General features: G+C 54.2%; 1 protein-coding gene across 3 annotated transcripts in view; it reads left to right on the top strand.

The window, feature by feature from the left end:
- The window catches only part of RAB37 (RAB37, member RAS oncogene family), a 44,377-nt gene extending 25,778 nt beyond the window's left edge, over nt 1-18,599 (top strand). The window contains exons 1-10 of one of the 3 annotated variants that reach the window (XM_081115572.1): nt 8,605-8,636; nt 10,686-10,791; nt 12,855-12,965; nt 14,018-14,059; nt 14,576-14,642; nt 14,730-14,782; nt 15,896-15,961; nt 16,539-16,595; nt 16,673-16,749; nt 16,929-18,599. In XM_081115572.1, coding sequence (XP_080971698.1) covers nt 10,690-10,791; nt 12,855-12,965; nt 14,018-14,059; nt 14,576-14,642; nt 14,730-14,782; nt 15,896-15,961; nt 16,539-16,595; nt 16,673-16,749; nt 16,929-17,034 — 681 coding nt within the window. In that variant the 5' untranslated portion in view covers nt 8,605-8,636; nt 10,686-10,689 and the 3' untranslated portion in view covers nt 17,035-18,599. Of the gene's footprint in view, nt 1-8,525; nt 8,637-10,685; nt 10,792-12,854; nt 12,966-14,017; nt 14,060-14,575; nt 14,643-14,729; nt 14,783-15,895; nt 15,962-16,538; nt 16,596-16,672; nt 16,750-16,928 lie in introns of those variants that run through there. The other 2 variants (XM_081115571.1, XM_081115573.1) reach the window with 2 other exon arrangements.
- The last annotated feature ends 90 nt before the right edge of the window (nt 18,600-18,689 follow it).

The raw sequence follows: 18,689 nt of genomic DNA, 5'->3' as shown, positions 1-18,689 counted from the left end.
TCTGCTCAGTGGGCTTCAAGCTTCTCACTTCTCGTGAAAGTGAGGAAGAAGACGGTTTGCCATGAGGCTGATGGGGCTGGAAGGTCAGCACCCCTCACTTCATCAGGCTCCTTTCAAGGCCCTGTGTCAAATTCTGTATTCCTTTAGGTCCTTTCTCCTGGAAGGGGCCTCAACAGTGTATAAGCTTCAAGCCTGTGATAGATGGTCCCACCCTCTACCCTTTGACGCCTCAGTTGTTCTCACTGAAGGGGCAGGGTCTGTCCCCTCCCCACCCCCCCAGCCCCGCCCCATCCTTGAGCCTGGACCAGACCTGTGGCCTACTTTCCAAAGAGAGCCCAGCAGAAGTAACGGGGCACCAGTTCCAATCCTCAGCCTGCAGAGGCCTCCTGCGTTTCCTCTTGCTCTCGTTCGGAGCTTCTGCCGTGAGAACACGCCGGCTAGCCAGGGGGTAGACGGAGACACAGAGCAGAGCCAGGCTGCCCAGCCAACAGCCAACCCCCAACACTCAAGGGAGCCCACCTGAGACCAGAAGCACCGCTCAGATTGTTGCTGACCCACCAACTCGCTCTGTGACACTGTGTTTGGGATAGTTCATTGCAGCGTTATTGTGGCAACAGAAAATTTAGAGGAGACCCCACAAAACCTAGACCGGCCCTCCAGCAGCTGCCTCACCCTCCACTCGGTACAGCCTTAGCTGCCCCTGGCTTCTGCCCACCCAGCTGCTCTCTGCCCCTCTTACTTTCCCTCAAAGCTCCTCAAGGTTGACCCCAACCAACACCCCTCTCTCTGACGTGGTTCAGATCAGAAAAGACCTTGTGTTACCCATGAGGAGAGGTCCTTGTCTCTACCTGTTGTTCGTGGGAGTGGATTTTTTGGATATCTCAAGAAAAAGAATTTTCTGAGATTTGTACTGGACAGTGAGTGATTTTTATTTATGTGGAACTAATTCCCTGAGTTTCCAAGGTCTCATTTCCCTTTGTCCTGCCAAGGAAGAAGTCCCACTTTGCTTTCAGCAGGGCTAGAATCACAGCCAGTGTCCAGAGTTTCCTGTCCATGTCTGCACAGTCCAATACAGCATCAGGCTAGCTTAGCTTGTGTTCCCCGCTGCAGTCCATCAGTCCATTGCATGTGGGGTCTTCATGGTCGTGGCCCATTTGGGCGAATGTAAGGAAGCCAAGAACAACAAGAGCCAATAGTCACAAGAGAGCCAACTCCTTCTTTTAGGGGATTATGTATTCCCAAATTTTCTTGGGCTTGCATTGGCCCCACCCATTCTGGCTAATCCATGGTTCCCCAGGCTTGACTAATAGGCAAGAACCTTCCCTACTCACCCCAACTTCACTGTCAATATGTCTACTTCCCTTTTGTTGGACACCTTCCCCCAGTGATTCTTCAGAGAATGGGCAGGTGGTTCCCTGGGGAGTGTAAAGTTGCAGCTTCCTGGTGAAGCTACCCAAATGACATGCCTATAAAGTCTGGCCTCCCATTTGTTCCTTTCCTATTATTAATAACTAGCTAATTACAAAAGTATCACTTGGACCAGTAGAACTATCTGTGGCCTGTGATTCAAAACAAGACATTGGTCTAATTACAAAAGCAATACGTGCTCATTTTAGGAAAATAAATTGTGAAACACAGATAAGGTTAAAAATATATATATATTTAATTGCCTCTGATCTCACCACTGTGAGATAATCACTTTTCACATCTTTTATCTCTTCCTGAAGAAATGCACAGTTATTTCAGAAATCAAGTAGAGTCACTAATGTGTTATATGAGTTCATGTCACTCACTGCTCAACAGTTTTTCATTGCCAACAGCACTGTCTACTTTGGGAAAAGATGTCCTATAAACAAATACCATCAAGATTTTTTTTTTTTCCGGTGGAAATGCATACAGGGGCTGAAACCCCAAATTCCTCTTGGTCATGTAGACTTGCAAACTACAGATAATCTGTTATCATAACCCAATCTGTTCATAGGAGAGGGAGTTCTTGTATTGAAAGGGTTGGGTTAGTTGCATCTCTCCCTCTCTGGATCACAGGTCCATGAGGGCTGTATCCCTAGTGGCTAAAACCACACTGGGCACATAGTAGATGCTCAATAAATAGATGAAAAATGAACTATTTTTACTGCACTGTCATTCTGGCCCTTTAAGCTCTGCTAAGAAACCATGTCTAGCACCTAAGAACCAGTCATAAACCAGAATTGTTCTCAGCAACCCTTCCTGTACCCTTTTGGTTCACCTGGGTCCCAACTACATCTTGTCTACCCACTATGTGCTATGCTTCATATTTTATGTAGTTATCACATTGAACACTCACTACCAATCTAGAGGTAAGGTGATGTTAATGCCACTTTTCAAATTAAAAAAAAAAAATCAAGGCTCAGAGAGCAAGTAATTGGTCTAAGGTCGCACGGCTGGTAACGGGAGAGCCAGGACTCCACGGCAGGTGTGGCACACTTAGGCCCTCCCGCCTCCCGCTGCAGAGGCGCAGAGAGGAGCCGCAGGCCACGATCCTGGTCAGTGCCCACAGCGAAGAAGGAGCCTGACATCAAAGAGTACATCCCTGAGCTGCTTGTCATCGGGTGTCCACTCCATGGCCGTTTCTAAGGCACATTCATTCCCCCAATGCTACTAAGAACTGGGAACTGATTTAATAAAGCCAGTAACTGGTAGCACCGACCTTGAACGTTCCCCAGGGGCAATGCCCCTCTGGCCTGCAGTCTACAGAATGGGAAACTAACTGAGCCTCACCCAGGCTCTCCTGCAGAAATTCAGGCAGAGGCAAAGCTTATTTGCAGGAAAAGCACCGGTCCTCAAACAGTGAGTTAACCCTTTGCAGGGGTGAGAAGGTGACAGGGCTCTTCGATTTTTCAGAACAGAGGGTCTGTCACCGTCACCACCTGCCCCTCAGGTATCTAAGGTGTCTAATCCTTGCTGGAACTGACAAATTGGAATAGCTGCAAGCCAGGCTCCCTCTGCCCAGGGAGCTTGACCTTTTTTTTTTTTCTTTTTTTTTTCTAAAGCAATGATTAGTGGGCTAGATTTATTTGGAAAAATAAAATCAAGCATTTGTTCAGCAACAGTTAAGCTAAACACTGGCATTTCTCTTGTTTTCATCTGAGTTGTCCAAACACAGTGTCTCCCCAACAATATGCAGACATCCCATGATTACAAATGCGCGTTCCTTACAGAAGAGTAATGAAATACAGAGAGCACAAAAAATGCGTCTCAGATCACCCCCAATCCCACACAGAGATAAGCGCTCTTAAATACATGTATGTATATTGATTACTAAGCTTTTATTCTTTTCTGTACAAAAGCAATTCTATTCCAGGCAAAATAACAGGTCACTCATGTGTGAATTTACTTCATCAACTGGTTTATTAGATTTATTAGGGCTTCTTATTACAGAAAAGTAAAAAAGAAAATGGTAGCCGATAATACCCTCTCTGAAACACCCTGAGTAAACACTGTGGAGAAGGAAACTAATTTTCCTCCTACCCTTTTAAATTCTTCTGGCTGGACTGATAACTGAATTAACATGAGGCAGGTTAGCAGGAGGAAATGACCAAATGCATTACATATGTACATACGGGGCTTCCGTAAGGTTCTGAGACCCCTGGACAGATAGGGCAGTTAAGGCTTATATGTCATCTGGAACTAAGGAGAAGTGGGTGGAAGGGAGGCTGGCTTGGGATTTCAAAGGTCAGGAAGGTAATTCACGGGGAGATAGAAAGGCAAATGTTGGGTAAACAAATGTTTGCTGGGCCGTCTTTCACAATGGGGCACAAAGAGGCCCTGATGTCCTGGCCCCTGGGTTCCCGCCTGTCCCACGGGATGCATTGGCCTGTAGTTACCTGTGATAACGGCTCCCTTCCTGGAGCACATCCTCTGTCTAAACTCTTTTAGGCAGTTAGGGGAAAAGTCAAGGTTTCTTTCTGAGTCTTTTGTTTCTTAAAAATAACCCGCTTAAAATAATCAATGTCCCAAAAGGCATATTTTGCGGTGGCAAACTCTGCTTCCCCTCAAGACTCTTTTTGAAAAAAGATAAGGCAAGCAATGGTTTAAAGAAATAGAGGGAATGAAAAGCAAAGTCTTCTTTCCATTCCCTACCCCAGCACCCCCAGGACCTCAAAGGTAGCCACTGTCAGCCTCTGTCGCCTCCCTGAAAAAGGTATATACATAACCAGCACGTACACCCGAATGGAGAACACGGGAGTTGTCATACAAACATACCCTTCTGTCCCTTCTTGTACTTAATGATACAGTTTTTCCCAAATAGCACATACAGGTCTACCTCACTCGTTAACCAGTTTCACCATATTGCATCGTAGGGACACTCTAAAGTTCATTCAGCCAGTCCCAAATGCTGGATTATTTGCTGTCACAAATCCTGTGACAAGCGTCCTGGTACGCGTATCTCAGTGCACGTTTGCAAGGGATTGCTGGGTCAAAGGAATTTGCATTTGTAGCTCTGATGATATTGTCCGTTGCCCTGCACAAAGGTTGCCCCATGTGTCCTCCCCCCCGCGGAGTGTGCACGAGTGCCCGCTTCCCAACTCTCAGCCAGTATTGACCATTTGCAAACTGTTATCAAACCATTCAAAGTTACACCGTATTGGTCAGGGGTCTCCAGAGAAACAGAGCCAGGAGGAGGCAGGGAGACAGAGAGAGAGGTAGATCCATAGATGCAGTTCAAGGAATTGGCTCGTTCCACTGCAGGGGCTGCCAAGCCCAAACTCCGCAGGCCAGGCCGCAGGCTGGGAATTCTCAGGCGGGAGCCGAGGCTGCAGCCACGAGGCAGAACCTGTTCCCAGAGAAACTGCAGTTTTGCTCTTAAGGTCTTTCAGAGAATTAGATGAAGCCCGCCCAAATTATTGAGGACGTATACAAGACAACCAGCTATAGACGCTAGCCACACCTATAGCACCCAGGCGAGCGTTTCCCTGCACAACTGGTACAAATCCGGGCCAAGCTGGCGCAAAGCTAACCACACACACGCGCGCACACACACGCACATGCACGCACACTAATTCATACCCTGTTCATTTTTCGATTGAGATTTTCTTCTGAGCACTCTTTATGTTACTAGGGACATTAACCCTTTGTCTGCATGTGTCTTGCAAATATTTTTCCTCCATCATTTCCCATTTGATTTTGCTTCTGGAATCTTCTGTCAACCAGACGTTTCTATTTCTATGCTGTCAGAGCAATCGATCCCTTTCTTTATGGCACCTGAATTTCCTGTTTGGTTAAGAAGCTTGCACAGAGCCACTGTAGGGGCCGTGGTGACCACCCCATTCAGCTAGATTTCCTAAATGTTCCCTCTGAACCCCGGAGGCCCAGGAATCAGAGGCCTCACCAAAGTCTGATTTAATGTTCGACCCCTGCAAAGTGCCACTGTGGCCACTCCTCAGACAGTGAATGCAGCACTAATGGTGAGCCTGGGGCAAAGTGGAATCTACAGCAGGGACGCAGCTTATGGCCCTAAGTGCTATTTATTCCATGGAGAGGGCCACACACAGAGGAGGGGCCAGGTCTAAGGGAGGTCCTGGATTTAGAGAGAAAGAATTCAATAGCGTTTGTACGTTGATCGGCTCTGAGCTCTCCATTTCGGCCCAGAAAAAAGTTCTTAAAAGTCATCAACGGATTCCTGATACGATCATCTCCACAGGGTTGCTGTTTCTAAAAAGGTCAATTTGAGAGCATCACCCTGCCCCTGGCACAAGGCAGGAGTCTGCTGGATCTGAAATGCTGAACCCTGTTGCCCTGGACCCTATCCCCATTGACCCAGAAAAGGTCCCACGAAGATGGAACTGTTTTCATATGTTGAAAGAAGAAAGTGATGGGAACTCCTCACCCTGGGAAGGCAAAGAATAAAAGGGAAAAGAATTGGAGTCTTTTCTATCCTTTAGTCAATGAACAAACGAGCTGGACATGGGTAGACTGGCCCCTCACGGTCCAGAATATTCCCTCTGGGAAGCACTTCTGCAAGCCTGAAGAAGCTGGATTTGAGAGGTAAATGAGTAAAGCCACATGACAAACAAATGAAGCCCTTGAAGCCAGGAGAAGATACAGTAAAAGCTGGAGAGCATTTGGTTCGGGAAGTGCAGGTGGGGCACGTCCAAAGTCAACATCATGGACAAACCCATGTCTGCCCTGCTACCAATTCGATGTCACTGTCAGAGACAGATAGTGCTGGGGCCCTGGTCTGACCCAAGGATGTCCTCCTGGCAGGCTTTAGGCTTTCACATTTTTGGTTCTTTATGTCTCCACATTTTTTTAAGTCGATCTAAGTTGGCGACTCCTCGGCCTTTCCAACAACCTTGGATGCCTGTCTTTGAAAAGTAGCTCTTGTGCCCGGGCCGGTTTGGCTCAGTAGTTAGAGCGTCGGCCTCGGACTGAAGGGTCCCGGGTTCAATTCTGGCCAAGGGCATGTACCTCAGTTGCAGGCTCGCTCCCCAGCCCGGGTCAGGGCGTGTGTGGGAGGCAACCAATCCATGTGTCTCTCTCACATCGATGTTTCTCTCCCTCCCCCCCCACTTGGGTGCACGTACAGGGTGGGCAAAAGTAGATTTACAGTGGGGAGTATGTGAAACACTGCCTTGATCCTATTATTACTTATTCATTAAACGGCACCTGAACACCCACTTCTCCCTCCGGGTACGGTGGCCTTCCCCTCTTTTCCCAAACTCTGCTTCTCTCTGTTTTTATTTATTTATTTATTTTAAACCTCACCTGAGGAGATTTTTTCCATTGCTTTTCAGAGAGAGTGGAGGGGGGGAGAGAGAGAGAGAAACTTCGATTGGTTGCCTCGGGCACTGGGACTGGGGCCGGGGATCGAGCCTGCAACCGAGGTCCGTGCCCTTGGCCAGACTCAAGCCTGGGACCCTTCAGTCCGCGGGCCGGGCTCTGCTTCTCTTAGAAATGTTGCTCTCTCCAGGGCCTTGCTCGGGGCCAAGCGCAAGCTCTTTCCAAGGCACAGCCAGACACCCTGATCTCTTTTATTCGAAATGCTGTTGTTTTATTTTATTTTTTTATTTTTTTTATTTTTAAATATATCTTTATTGATTTCAGAGAGAGGAAGGGAGAGAGATAGAGATAGAAACATCAATGATGAGAGAGTCATTGATCAGCTGCCTCCTGCACGCCCCTGACTGGGGATCGAGCCCGCAACCCGGGCCTGTGCCCTGACCGGGAATCGAACCCAGACCGCCTGGATCCTAGGTCGGTGCTCAACCGCTGAGCCACGCCCGGCTGGGCGAAACGCTGTTGTTTTAGACTGCCCCACACAGGAGGCCGCCGTGCTAGTCCAGGTCTCCCAAGAAGCAGATGTGGAAAGGGAACTACATGTGCAGGGACCGTGTGAGGGCGGACAGCAGGGAGGAGCCGGGAGCGAGGCCGGGAAGGCTGCAGGTGGTGTCCAAGACCTCCATGCAGCCTCTGGGAGGTTCTGCAAAACCGTGAGGAGGTCCTCCAGCTGAGACCAGCCTTGAGGGGAGTCCTGTGTGCCCCAGGATCAAGGCACACCTCCGGGGCCCTGCCGCGCTCCGCCCTTGGCTGGGACTGCCTGTGTGAAGAGTGGCCTTGGAGCAAACATGCCCATGGCGGGGCGCAGAGCCAGCACGGGGCCTCCGTCAGCTACGCCCCTGAGGTTAGACGTCTGAGAGGCACCTTCCCCTGGTCACCTCAGACGCTTATTGCTGTGGGGTGAAACAAGATTTCCTCTCTGCTTTCGTGCCTTCTTCAGGGACTTCAACAGAAGATCAAGAGTTTGGCGTGTATGCGTGTGTACCCTTCTGTGTGTGCATCTGTGTGAATGTGTGTATGTGTGCATCCATGTGCATCTGTGTGAATGTGTGTATGTGTGCATCTGTGTGCATCTGTGTGAATGTGTATGTGTGCATCCGTGTGCATCTGTGTGAATGTGTATGTGTGCATCTGTGTGCATCTGTGTGAATGTGTATGTGTGCATCTGTGTGCATCTGTGTGAATGTGTATGTGTGCATCTGTGTGAATGTGTATGTGTGCATCCGTGTGCATCTGTGTGAATGTGTATGTGTGCACCTGTGTGCATCTGTGTGAATGTGTATGTGTGCATCTGTGTGCATCTGTGTGAATGTGTATGTGTGCATCTGTGTGAATGTGTATGTGTGCATCCGTGTGCATCTGTGTGAATGTGTATGTGTGCATCTGTGTGCATCTGTGTGAATGTGTATGTGTGCATCTGTGTGAATGTGTATGTGTGCATCTGTGTGCATCTGTGTGAATGTGTATGTGTGCATCCGTGTGCATCTGTGTGAATGTGTATGTGTGCATCTGTGTGCATCTGTGTGAATGCGTATGTGTGCATCTGTGTGAATGTGTATGTGTGCATCCGTGTGCATCTGTGTGAATGGGTCTGCGTGTGGGGTTGTGTGTGTGTGCGCGCACGCATGTATACCCACTGTCCCAGCCACATCACCACGGAGACCTAACTCACCTGCAGGCCCTCACGCCTCTCCGTTGCTCCCTTTCAGACCATCCTGGTGGGCGACAGCGGTGTGGGAAAGACGTCTCTGCTGGTTCAGTTCGACCAGGGCAAGTTCATCCCCGGCTCCTTCTCGGCCACTGTGGGCATCGGATTCACAGTAAGCACTCCCAGCCTCTGGGACCCTGATTGACCTCTGTCAGGGTCCCAGCAAGAAATGGGTGGGCACTCACATTGGATCATTCAAGGAAGTTTAATAAAAAGACTATTTACCAAGGTGTAGGCAGGGTGTTGGGAAACCAGGAGGGACGGTGCAGTGTTTAGGGGTCCTTTCAGGGCTTCCATCCCCCAACCCAGCCTAAAAGAGGTGAGAGAAGGGAACCATCACAGACCTGGGGACAAAGAGGGCTGTGTGGAGTGGGCTGGCGGGCAGGAGCTGTGACCAGCGGAGCCAAGTCTCCAGGACATCCCTGGAAGGTCCAGCCCGAGGAGAGAGGGAGAGCCCGGCCTCCCCTGTCTCAGGCTGCTTCAGGCTCTCAACTTATCCACACACTTTCTTGCTTCTCAAATGTCATTTCTTGGGGCCCCTGGGTGTCTGGGAGGCCAGCCTCTGGGACAGAGCAGAGCACAGCCTGTAAGGCCACACGGGGCTGTGACACAGGAGAGTCAAGCTTGTGGAAAAAGAAGAGGGAAACCCCAGAAACTGAGCTTGCCCAGTGGGTCACAGAGAGGAAGGGAAAGCCTATGGCAGACAGGGCTTCAAAGTGGAGCTGAAATGAGAGCCTGCCACGGTGTGGAGCCAGGAGTCCAACCTGAAACACCAGTGCCCCGGCTCTCCGGCCACTGGGAGCAGCTGGGCTCTGAGTGCAGGGCTGAGTCCCAGGAGGGGGAAGCTGTCCGGACAGCCCCTGGGGCCTCCCATGAAGCAAACCAGGATGCCTGGCACCGGGCATCCCCCACCATCAGCCCATCCATGCCCCTCAGCACACAGGGCACAGGGTGCCCTCCTAGTCACACTCCAGTCTCCTCGCCCCTCCACCGGTCAGACTCAGAGGGCGGAGTGTGGGGTGGGCATGGACGTGGGCATGGGTGCACAAACTCATTCACACTCCACAGATGCCCAGGAGACCTCCAAATTTGGCCACTAGCCTGGTGGGAACAGTGAGGCACCTCGCCCGTGAGAAGCAAGAAAGCGTGTGGATAAGTTGAGAGCCTGAAGCAGCCTGAGACAGGGAGGCCGGGCTCTCCCTCTCTCCTGGGGCTGGACCTTCCCGGGATGTCCTGGAGACTGGGCTCAAAAGGATTCCCCACTTCATGAGTTCACTTGATGCCAAACATCTAAGGCCTGCTAGTTGCTGAGGGCGGAGGGCCAGGTGTAACAAGGCCGGCCTTGCCTTGGGGGGCGCCTGGATTAGTGGGGGCGCGGGAGGCTTTCCCAGGGTGGGCCGTTCTGGACGCAGCCCGACGGGTCAGGGAGACATGAGAGGCGGTCTGCAGGGTCAAAGCTCCTGCACGCGCCATCCAGGGGCCACGTGCTGCAGGGTGACTGTCGGTCGGTAAAGAAAATTATATTCACAGGAGCTCGTGCGGGGCCGCATTAATAAAAGTGACACTGCCTGGGCGCTTTCTCCCAAATGTACACCTTCCCTCCAACCCCGTGGCGCAGGACGGGGCGTCCCAGGCGCCCGGACTCCACCCCACCCCCACCCCACCCCCACCCCACCCCCACCCCACCCCCACCCCCGGCCACCTGTTCCCGCCCGCCGGCTAGGCTGGGGCGCCGCCTGCTGGCCGCGCTGCGCAGCACAGCGGAAACCCAGGCGCCGGGGCGCGGGTCCCTCCGAGGCCGGACCTTCCGCAACGGGCGGGCTCTCCAGGGACCGCTACTCGTGGGAACTTAACCCCGACGGCTGGCGACTTTGGGGAACCAGTCTTAGGGATGGATTTGGCCCGTGACATCAGAGCAGGAGGCCAGGTCGATGTTGCTTAAGGGGCCCGCCTGCCCCTCGGGGCGCTGACCCTGCTGTCCTGCGCGTCCTGGGGGGACAGCCCGCACCCTAAGCTGTCGATGGGAGGGCAGGACAGAGGGAGGAGCCTGTTGGGGTCCAGGCGGGGGCGGTGAAGGATGGAAGGAGTGGGTGGAGCTAAGGCGGAGCTGTCCCCGCTCTGTCCCTCGCGCGCCCCGGGTCCCAGCTCATCTCTCGTCCAGGGACATGGCGGGCACGCCTGGCGCCGCTGGCACCCCTGGCACCCCGGACAGCGAGGCCCCCGAGCTCTCCCCGCCCTGCAGTCCGAGCTATGATCTTACGCTCAAGGTGGGTGGGCGCTGCGTCCAGCCCTGGGGACTCCTGTGCCAGTTCCCAGGGCCACCCCTCCCCACGCCCTTTGCCCTGAGCCCCTGGGGATCCCGATCCCCAGCCCTGCGCTTTTCCGGCTGCGCCTGCGTTGGACTCAGCCCTTCCCCCTGGCGGCCGGGCGGCCCAGACTAGAGAGGGAGGTGGAGACACAGCCCCTCGGCCCATCCCAACCTCTAGGCATCTGGGCTGGCGCTGGGGGCCTGGGAGAGGAAGCTGGAAGTGACTCCCCAACCCAATTTTCTTCCGCCGCACTCCGGCTAATACGAGTCCCCAGGACCCCCGTGCTTCTCGGTGAGGGTTACTCAACCCTCTTGGACGCAGGCATCCGGGTGCTAGGAAACTGGGATGCCTGGACACCCCTAGGGGAGCAGCTTTCCTGCGGTTAATGCCCCCTTCCCAGCGAAGCGCTCAGCTGAGACTTGACACCCAGTTCCAGAGGCTGAAACTCTCTAGGTCCCCAGCTGCCCCCCAGTCCTTCCTCTTCCCTGTGCACTTCTGCCCCGCACCTCCTTCCAAACGGCAGGCCCACCGGGGAATTTTTAGAACCTGAGAAAGATTTCTGTGCTTAGTCCCAAGTCCCCACCTGGGAGAGTGTAAGTCAGCTCTCGGGGGCTCAGTCCCTCCACAGGGTGACCCTCTACAGAAGCACTGAGGGTGGCAGTGGACATGGGTCTGTCTGCCCTCCTCCGGTGCCCTCAGAGCAGGCAGGTACCAGGGACTCTGAAAGAGAAGCTGAGGGAACCCGGAGCTTCCACTCTTCCTCTAGGCTTGCTGCTAGACGAGGGGGGCGGCTGTCCTGTCTCATGCTGCATGGCCTTGAGAGAGACCTGCCTCTTTCTGTGCCTCAGTTTCCTCCCCACGGGGGGGGGGGGGGGGGGGGCCTCACTCTAGCTCCGAGCCTGGGGCCTCCACCCCCATGGTTTCAGGGGAAGCCACTCGGCAAGTCACCCGCCCAAAGCCGTTGAGATAGGCGTCCTGTGTGGGCTCTGGGCAGGAAATGGGCCCCTGGGCCTTCAGCAAGTGGGAGGGAAGCCGCTGAGGGCCAGCCCCGGGCTGGTGGGGACCACCTGACCTCCTGGCTGGACAAGCCAGCTGAGCTGTTTGCCTAGAGGGGGGCACAGCTGTGCAGCTGTTTGTGTTTAGTGGAGCTGCCCAGCTTCATAGGTGGCTGGCATCGTTTGCTCCAGGCAGCTACGATCTGTAAAGTATACAGGGGCTCACCCTCCTTCCCTCCTTTTTAGGGCCTGGGACCCAGGAGCCTCCCCCACCCTCATGGTCCCCAGAGGAGATGAGCAGAGGCTGGCCAAGCAATAAAGGGGTGGGACACACCTTCATCCCTCCCTGCCCTGCAGTGACCCATGAGGCCGGTCTGCGGACACTTGTCCCACTTGGGAGGCTTCTGCTGAAAGAGCTTCAGACTAAACATCTCCCAGCCTCAGCATAAAGTTGGACCTTCCCTAACTTATGCAGCCTTTTTATAAGCATATAACATCATCCAAAACTTGCAAATAAATGTGACCAAAAAAATAATAGTAATAACCCAGACGATAGTCACTTTAGAATATGCCTTTGCAAATGGTGGTGCCTCATCAGATCCTGACACCTCCCTTGGGTGGGAATCCTGTCCAAGTATTAACACTTCCTTTTTCCCTTCTGTCTTGCCCACTTCGCCGCCCCCATGCGCGCACACACGCACAGCTGGGGCACGCAGTGGAGGGGATCCGCGTGATGTGGCAGGAGCAGATATGTCTGAGACAATGTCTTGGGCCGCTGAACACATCTAGGGGCCTGTTGGTTCTGAGGTCTCTACTCAAGCTTCCAGGAAACTGGGTGAGGACAGGCCAGAGGGAGAGCCTGAGGGGAGAGCACGGAGGGAAGGTGGCAGCAGGCTTTCCAGAAGCAGGTGCCCGGCGCTGGCAGCGTCTTCCCCTCGCTCTGCCCCTCTTCCAGGGCCTCTCTCCCTGGGAGCCCAGAAATGGGCCCCAACTCCCCCATTGACTGCCTCTGCCCCCATCTCCTAGGTGATGCTTCTGGGAGACTCAGGCGTCGGGAAAACCTGTTTCCTGATCCAATTCAAAGACGGGGCCTTCCTGTCCGGGACCTTCATAGCCACCGTCGGCATAGACTTCAGGGTGAGGTGGCTGCAGGCTCTGCCTCCCAGCAGTGAGCCAGGGGCTGCGGCTCAGGCGCAGGGGCACGGCCCTGCCCTTGCCAGTTTGGGCTCTGCAGGATAGCTGTGACTCACTGCCGGGAGGGCACCAGGGCTATTCCCTGGGGACCACTGAGGTGGACAGGTTTGAGGAGTCTGGGCCTGTTGGGTGCCTTGCCCGCTACAGGATATGAAAATCAAGAGACTGAGTCTTAAAGTTGGGCCTCCAGCAGGGCAGACACATGCTGTGGTGTGAGCTGAGCTTCCTGGCCCTCAGCCCTCTTGCTCAGTGCCCCCTCGCCTGGGTCCCTTGGGCAAGGCCTCAGAACCCCACCAGCCTTTCCTGGCAGTCCAGGAAGCACAGCCCTGCACCAGGTTGGAGAGCTGGGCAGGCCAGATGGGGAAGGAGCAGCTGGCCAGGGTCCCTCCTCTCACCTTGAGGGTCCCTCTTGAAAAATCTGCATCGGGATGCTGAGCCCTCTGAGCACTGCACACCCAAGGGTCTGGGGGAGTAAGGGTCTAACCCAGGCAGGGGGTCTATCAGAGGTTAGGTGCCCCCCTCCCAGTGGGAGGGGAATGAAGCTCCACTTAGGAGAGTTAGTGGGCAGCTGGAAGAGGGACCCAGGATGCTGGCAGGCATCTCATCTCTAAGAGCTTGGTTGCAGGATAGGACCAAGCTCCTGGAGAGTCAGACAGAAGTGGGGAAGGGGCAGGATCCCTAATTCCCAGCCCTGTGCTGCCTGCTGAGCCCTGGGGGGAGCCAGGCAGGTTCTCAGGCTCCCCTCACCCTGCTCTTGTGGGAAGAGCAGAGTTCCCAGAAGAGAGGGCTCCTCAGTGGAAGTATTTGGGGACAGGGTCCCACTGACCTGATGGGGTGATCTGCCTGGAGACACCTCTGAGGCTCACCATGCCCCCTCTAGTCCTGGGGAACCACCAGGATAGGATGTTTGCTCCTCAGTAGGATGTCAGCAGAGTGCAGGAGCCAAGACTCCCCTGTCCTCTGGCCACCCGTCCCTCTGCCCTTTTCTCTTTCAGAACAAGGTGGTGACTGTGGATGGGGTGCGGGTGAAGTTACAGGTGAGAGCGGAGGCTTTGTGCAGGGGGGAGGGGAGGGTGCAGGGGGGAGGGGCCTGCCCTTGCTCTGCACCCAAACCACAGGAGGCCCGTGGCCCAGCACTCAGCCTGGGGTAATTTCCTGTGGGGCGGCAAGAAGAATCCACTGGCTTCTGTTTGTTTGATGTCTGCAGAAAAAGCAGCTCCCAGGCACCCTCTCTCCTAGCAAAGCCAGCTCAAAGTGCCTCCAGATAGCGTAGGCTGGCACTCTCCTCCCGTCTCCTGGGTCTCATCTGCTCAGGGACCCTGGACACCCCCAACCCCTGGGCTGGGGCTGGGGAAGAGGCCACAGCACTGAATAAGCTTGAGGACTCAATAACTGTCCCCACGCAGGACATGGGCAGGGCTTCTGAAGCCCATGAGAAGCTAGAGGAGGAGAGATCCCACCTTCCCACACATCCTCACACCACAACACGGGTTCCTCTGCCCACCACAGCCCCATGCCTGCCTCCTTCTGACCACTTCTCCGTCCCTTCCTAGATCTGGGACACCGCAGGGCAGGAGCGGTTCCGCAGTGTCACCCATGCTTATTACCGAGATGCCCAAGGTAAGTCCCTTGTGCATGCCAACTCCTCCCCAGCCCACCTGGGACATCCGCCCCAAGTCCCCGTGTGCTCTCTCTCCCTCCTTGCAGCCTTGCTCCTGCTGTATGACATCACCAACAAGTCTTCCTTCGAAAACATTCGGGTAGGTCGCTCTGTCCACCACCATAGCCACCAAGGAGGGCCCGTGGCGCTCAGGGCTGCTTCCTGCTCCGCGGGAAGGGAGTGGAGCAGGGAACACTGCTGCTTTCGCAACATACCTGAGCTGTGACTCAGGGGTAATAAGCTCCCTCTGGGTGTTTGATGGGCACATGGGAGCAGAGGCCAGACAATGCTTAGCCCTGATGGTGATTCATGAGTGCGTTTCATGACAAAAGTTCAGAAAGTACCCAGCTCCGCCCTGGACAATTACCCACAGAGGCCAAGGCGAGAGCCCGAGCAGAAAGTCTACCTGTACATCCAGCCCAAGTTGCAAGAAGGTGACTCAGGCAGACAGAGTGGCTCCATCCTCACAACCAAACTGTTGAAGAAAATAGACGCTATTTCAACAAATACAAGCACTGACCCCGTGCGTAGCACTGTGAAGGTGTCATATGCTCCCTGACGTCGAGGGGTGGGCAAGCAAACTGGAGACCAAGACATATAGACATGAAGCAGCTTATAAAGAGGATGGAGCCTTGGCTCAGTTGGTTGAATGTCATCCCATGCACTGGAAGGTCATGGGTTTGATTCCTGGTCAAGGCACATACCTAGGTTGCGGGTTCAATCCCAGGTCGGGGTGTATACAGGAGGCAACTGATTGCTATTTCTCTCACATTGATGTTTCTCTCTCCCTTGCTCCCTCTAAAATAAAAAAATTTAAAAAGAGGGTGGAAATTCAGGGCACTCATACTACCATCTCCAACCCCATGCTCGTGGCAGACATCACTAATCAATCACAGTATTTTTGATCACTGAGCCCTTATATGTGGTCTTAGACTCCCCAACAGGAAATTGCTGGTGACTTCTGACTGATTTGTGAGACAAAGCCTCTGCCATCTCTATAGAACTAGGGGTCACACCAAGTGAGGTTTGGGGCCACCCAGGACTGGAGAGCCAGAACAAGGATGCAGATGAGAGGGTGCACAGGGCATCATGTTTGGGGGGGGGGGGCAGTGAGTAGCCCAGGATAACCAAACAGGGCAGAAGAAGGGCAAAGGGGAGGGGGAGAATGGCTGGTGCTCAGCCTAAACCCAGCTCAGCTCACCCTCTCCCACAGGCCTGGCTCACCGAGATTCATGAGTATGCCCAGAGGGATGTGGTGATCATGCTACTAGGCAACAAGGTGAGTGGCTCCCGCTGCCACAGCATTACCTACGCCCAGCCTTATCGCTGCCCAGGAGTGTTAGCTGGACATGCTGCCAGCAAAGGACCCTTTCCAGTCTCCAGCTCAGGGGTCAGACGTAGGTGACAGCTCAGCCCATCCCATCTGTCCTCATTAAGCTTTGGAGATGGTCCCCTGTGGAGAAAGCTCAAGCTGCTACTTGTGAGATTCAAGGTTCCCAGCTGCTCAGCCCCTATTAGATCATAGTGACAAGGGTCACAGATGCAGACCTAAGACCAGAAAAGGTTGGCCCCAACTACTGTGACCCCTCTGAGGCTAGGTCACCACGCGCTTGCCAAGCAGAGGTACCCACCTCCCCAAGTGGGAGTGAGGTGCCAAGTCCGGGAGCTGGGGAACTCAGCCTGAACCAGGTGGAAACCCTGGCCCCACGCCAATCATACCTCCCGCAGTCCCACAGGCCACCAGCAGAGGGCGGGCAATGCCTACTCCTGGGGCAAAAGATGGGCCAGCTGGGGGCAGGAGAGGGGCCAGCTGGGGAGAAGGCTTCCTTCCCCAGTGACCCTCCTGGGCTTGACAGGCAGATGTGAGCAGTGAGAGAGTGATACGTTCGGAGGACGGAGAGACGCTAGCCAGGGTAAGTGACTGCCTGTGGGCAGGGTGATGGGTGGTGGCAACCAGAGGCTGGCTCTGAGGACACTCTTTCCCTGGCAGGAGTACGGAGTTCCCTTCATGGAGACCAGCGCCAAGACGGGCATGAACGTGGAGTTAGCCTTTCTGGCCATTGCCAAGTGAGAGCTGAGCAGGGAAAGGAACCATGCAGGGCAGGGTGGCACCATCTGGGAACCCAGTAGGGCCTGACCTCTGGCCCAGCCCTCAGTGCCTTCTGAGGTCCATTTGCCCAGGCCATGGGAGAGGGGAGGATGCTCTGCACCTCGCTCCCTGCCCAGCCCATTGTTTCTTCCTCAAGGGAGCTGAAATACAGAGCCAGGCAGCAGGCTGACGAACCCAGCTTCCAGATCCGAGACTACGTGGAGTCCCAGAAGAAGCGTCCCAGCTGTTGCTCCTTCTTGTGAATCCCGAGGGGCTCAGAGAAGGCTCCAGAGGCCCACAGTATGCAGCCTTCTCCCCCAGATCTGGTTGATTCTGAGCAGCTGAGCCAATGGGGAGAGAGTTGGGGGCCCAGTGCACAGCCCTTTCCCAACTGGGGGCTGTACCCTCCACCCCTACCCTAGTTCCTGTACCTTCCCTGCATCCCTAGGGAGGGTAAAATATTTATATTTCATTTTAGTGATACATAATTTAACACACACACACACAAAAGGGGCACCAGAAAACCAAGGTAGGGAGCTGGTGGTCCTTTGCCTTCTAGTGTATACTAGGACTCAGAGGCTGGGCCTCCCTCCTAGCCACGATGAAGGCAGTATTGCTCCAGCTCACTACCAAGGAACATGTACTTCTGGGGCGTGAGGGCAGGCAGTGACCCTGGTCCCACCCTCATTTCAGCTGGAGAGGGGCTAAGCAGACCTCAGCCTTCATTTCCTCCAGCTCCCCAGGGAACAAGCTTCCCTATAAGATGGGCCCTTGTGCTGGGAGCTAAACCAAAGCTTATCTCTAATCAGGGAAGATAAGAAATGTGGCGATTGGGCAGGGGCCCAGCTCCCCCCTGGGAAGGGGGAGAAGAATAGCAGAGATTGGATCTGTTTGGCTACCTCTAGCCTTACCAGCCCCCCCCTCCAGGAGGTGTACCCCTTTTCCTCCAGCCCACAAGCACAATGGGGCACTTGGAAACATTTGGTTTCTATTCTCTGGATCTCCCTGAATCCCTGGCCTTACCTTCCTGTCTGCCTATGCCCCTAGACACCTAAGGTCACAGTGAGGAAAAGGCTCTACTCCTGTCCCAACCCTTTGGCGGGTATGCAGTCCACAGGCTACTTCTTCAAGCAGCTGTAGTGTTCCTACTGGGCAAAGAGCCAGATAAAGAGAAACCCCTAACTCTTGGAATAGGTGGGAAGCAAACCTGAGCAAACCTCACTCCACATCTACCCCCTAAATCCAAGTGCTGCCTCTCCTGTGACTGCCCCATGACCTTTTCTTCTCAAAGAGACCCCAGGGCCAAAGGCACCTCATCTCCCCTCCTACTGAGACAGGTTAGGGAATGAGAGGTTCATCCATTTCTGGGTTAACCAAGATGTGTGCAAAACAAGGTCATGTGGGTAAGACTGGCGTGGGGAAAGGGGCAGCAAGGAGTTTATGTGGGGCCAGGGTCGCATCTCCCAAAGCCCTGACCCCCCCCCCCAGCAACTGGAAGGGGACAGGAGACATGCATACATGTCACTGCCTAGGGGCACCTTTACTCCAGCTCTCCAGGCCAGGGGCAGTGGAGAGGGGGTGAGAAAGGTATGCACTGCACATTTCTGAGGCTACTGCATTTTCTTTCAAGGCAGAAATCTTGCTGTCTGAGCAGAGTCAGCAGCTCCGACTTGGGCCCTGATAAGGCAACTCTCCAGGCCTCTCCCAGGCCAAGCGGGGAGGAGCCTGACCTTGCCCAAGGCAGGTCACAGGGGATCCAGTCACACGGGCTGCTCTGGGCCTCTAGCATTTGTTTTTTCAGAATTAAATTGCAGTATTTTGGAAAGTACATCCTGTCCACGGCTTCTCTGAGATGCGCATGGGAGAGGGGATCATGTTGAAGGGAGTGTTGGTACTTCTGCGAGTTAACTGTCATTAA

The sequence above is a fragment of the Miniopterus schreibersii genome, assembly GCF_964146895.1.
Source record: "Miniopterus schreibersii genome assembly, chromosome: 16".
Classification (NCBI taxonomy): Eukaryota; Metazoa; Chordata; class Mammalia; order Chiroptera; family Miniopteridae; genus Miniopterus; species Miniopterus schreibersii.
Note: the sequence above shows the minus strand (reverse complement) of the source record. Positions and strands in the feature narration are given on the sequence as shown.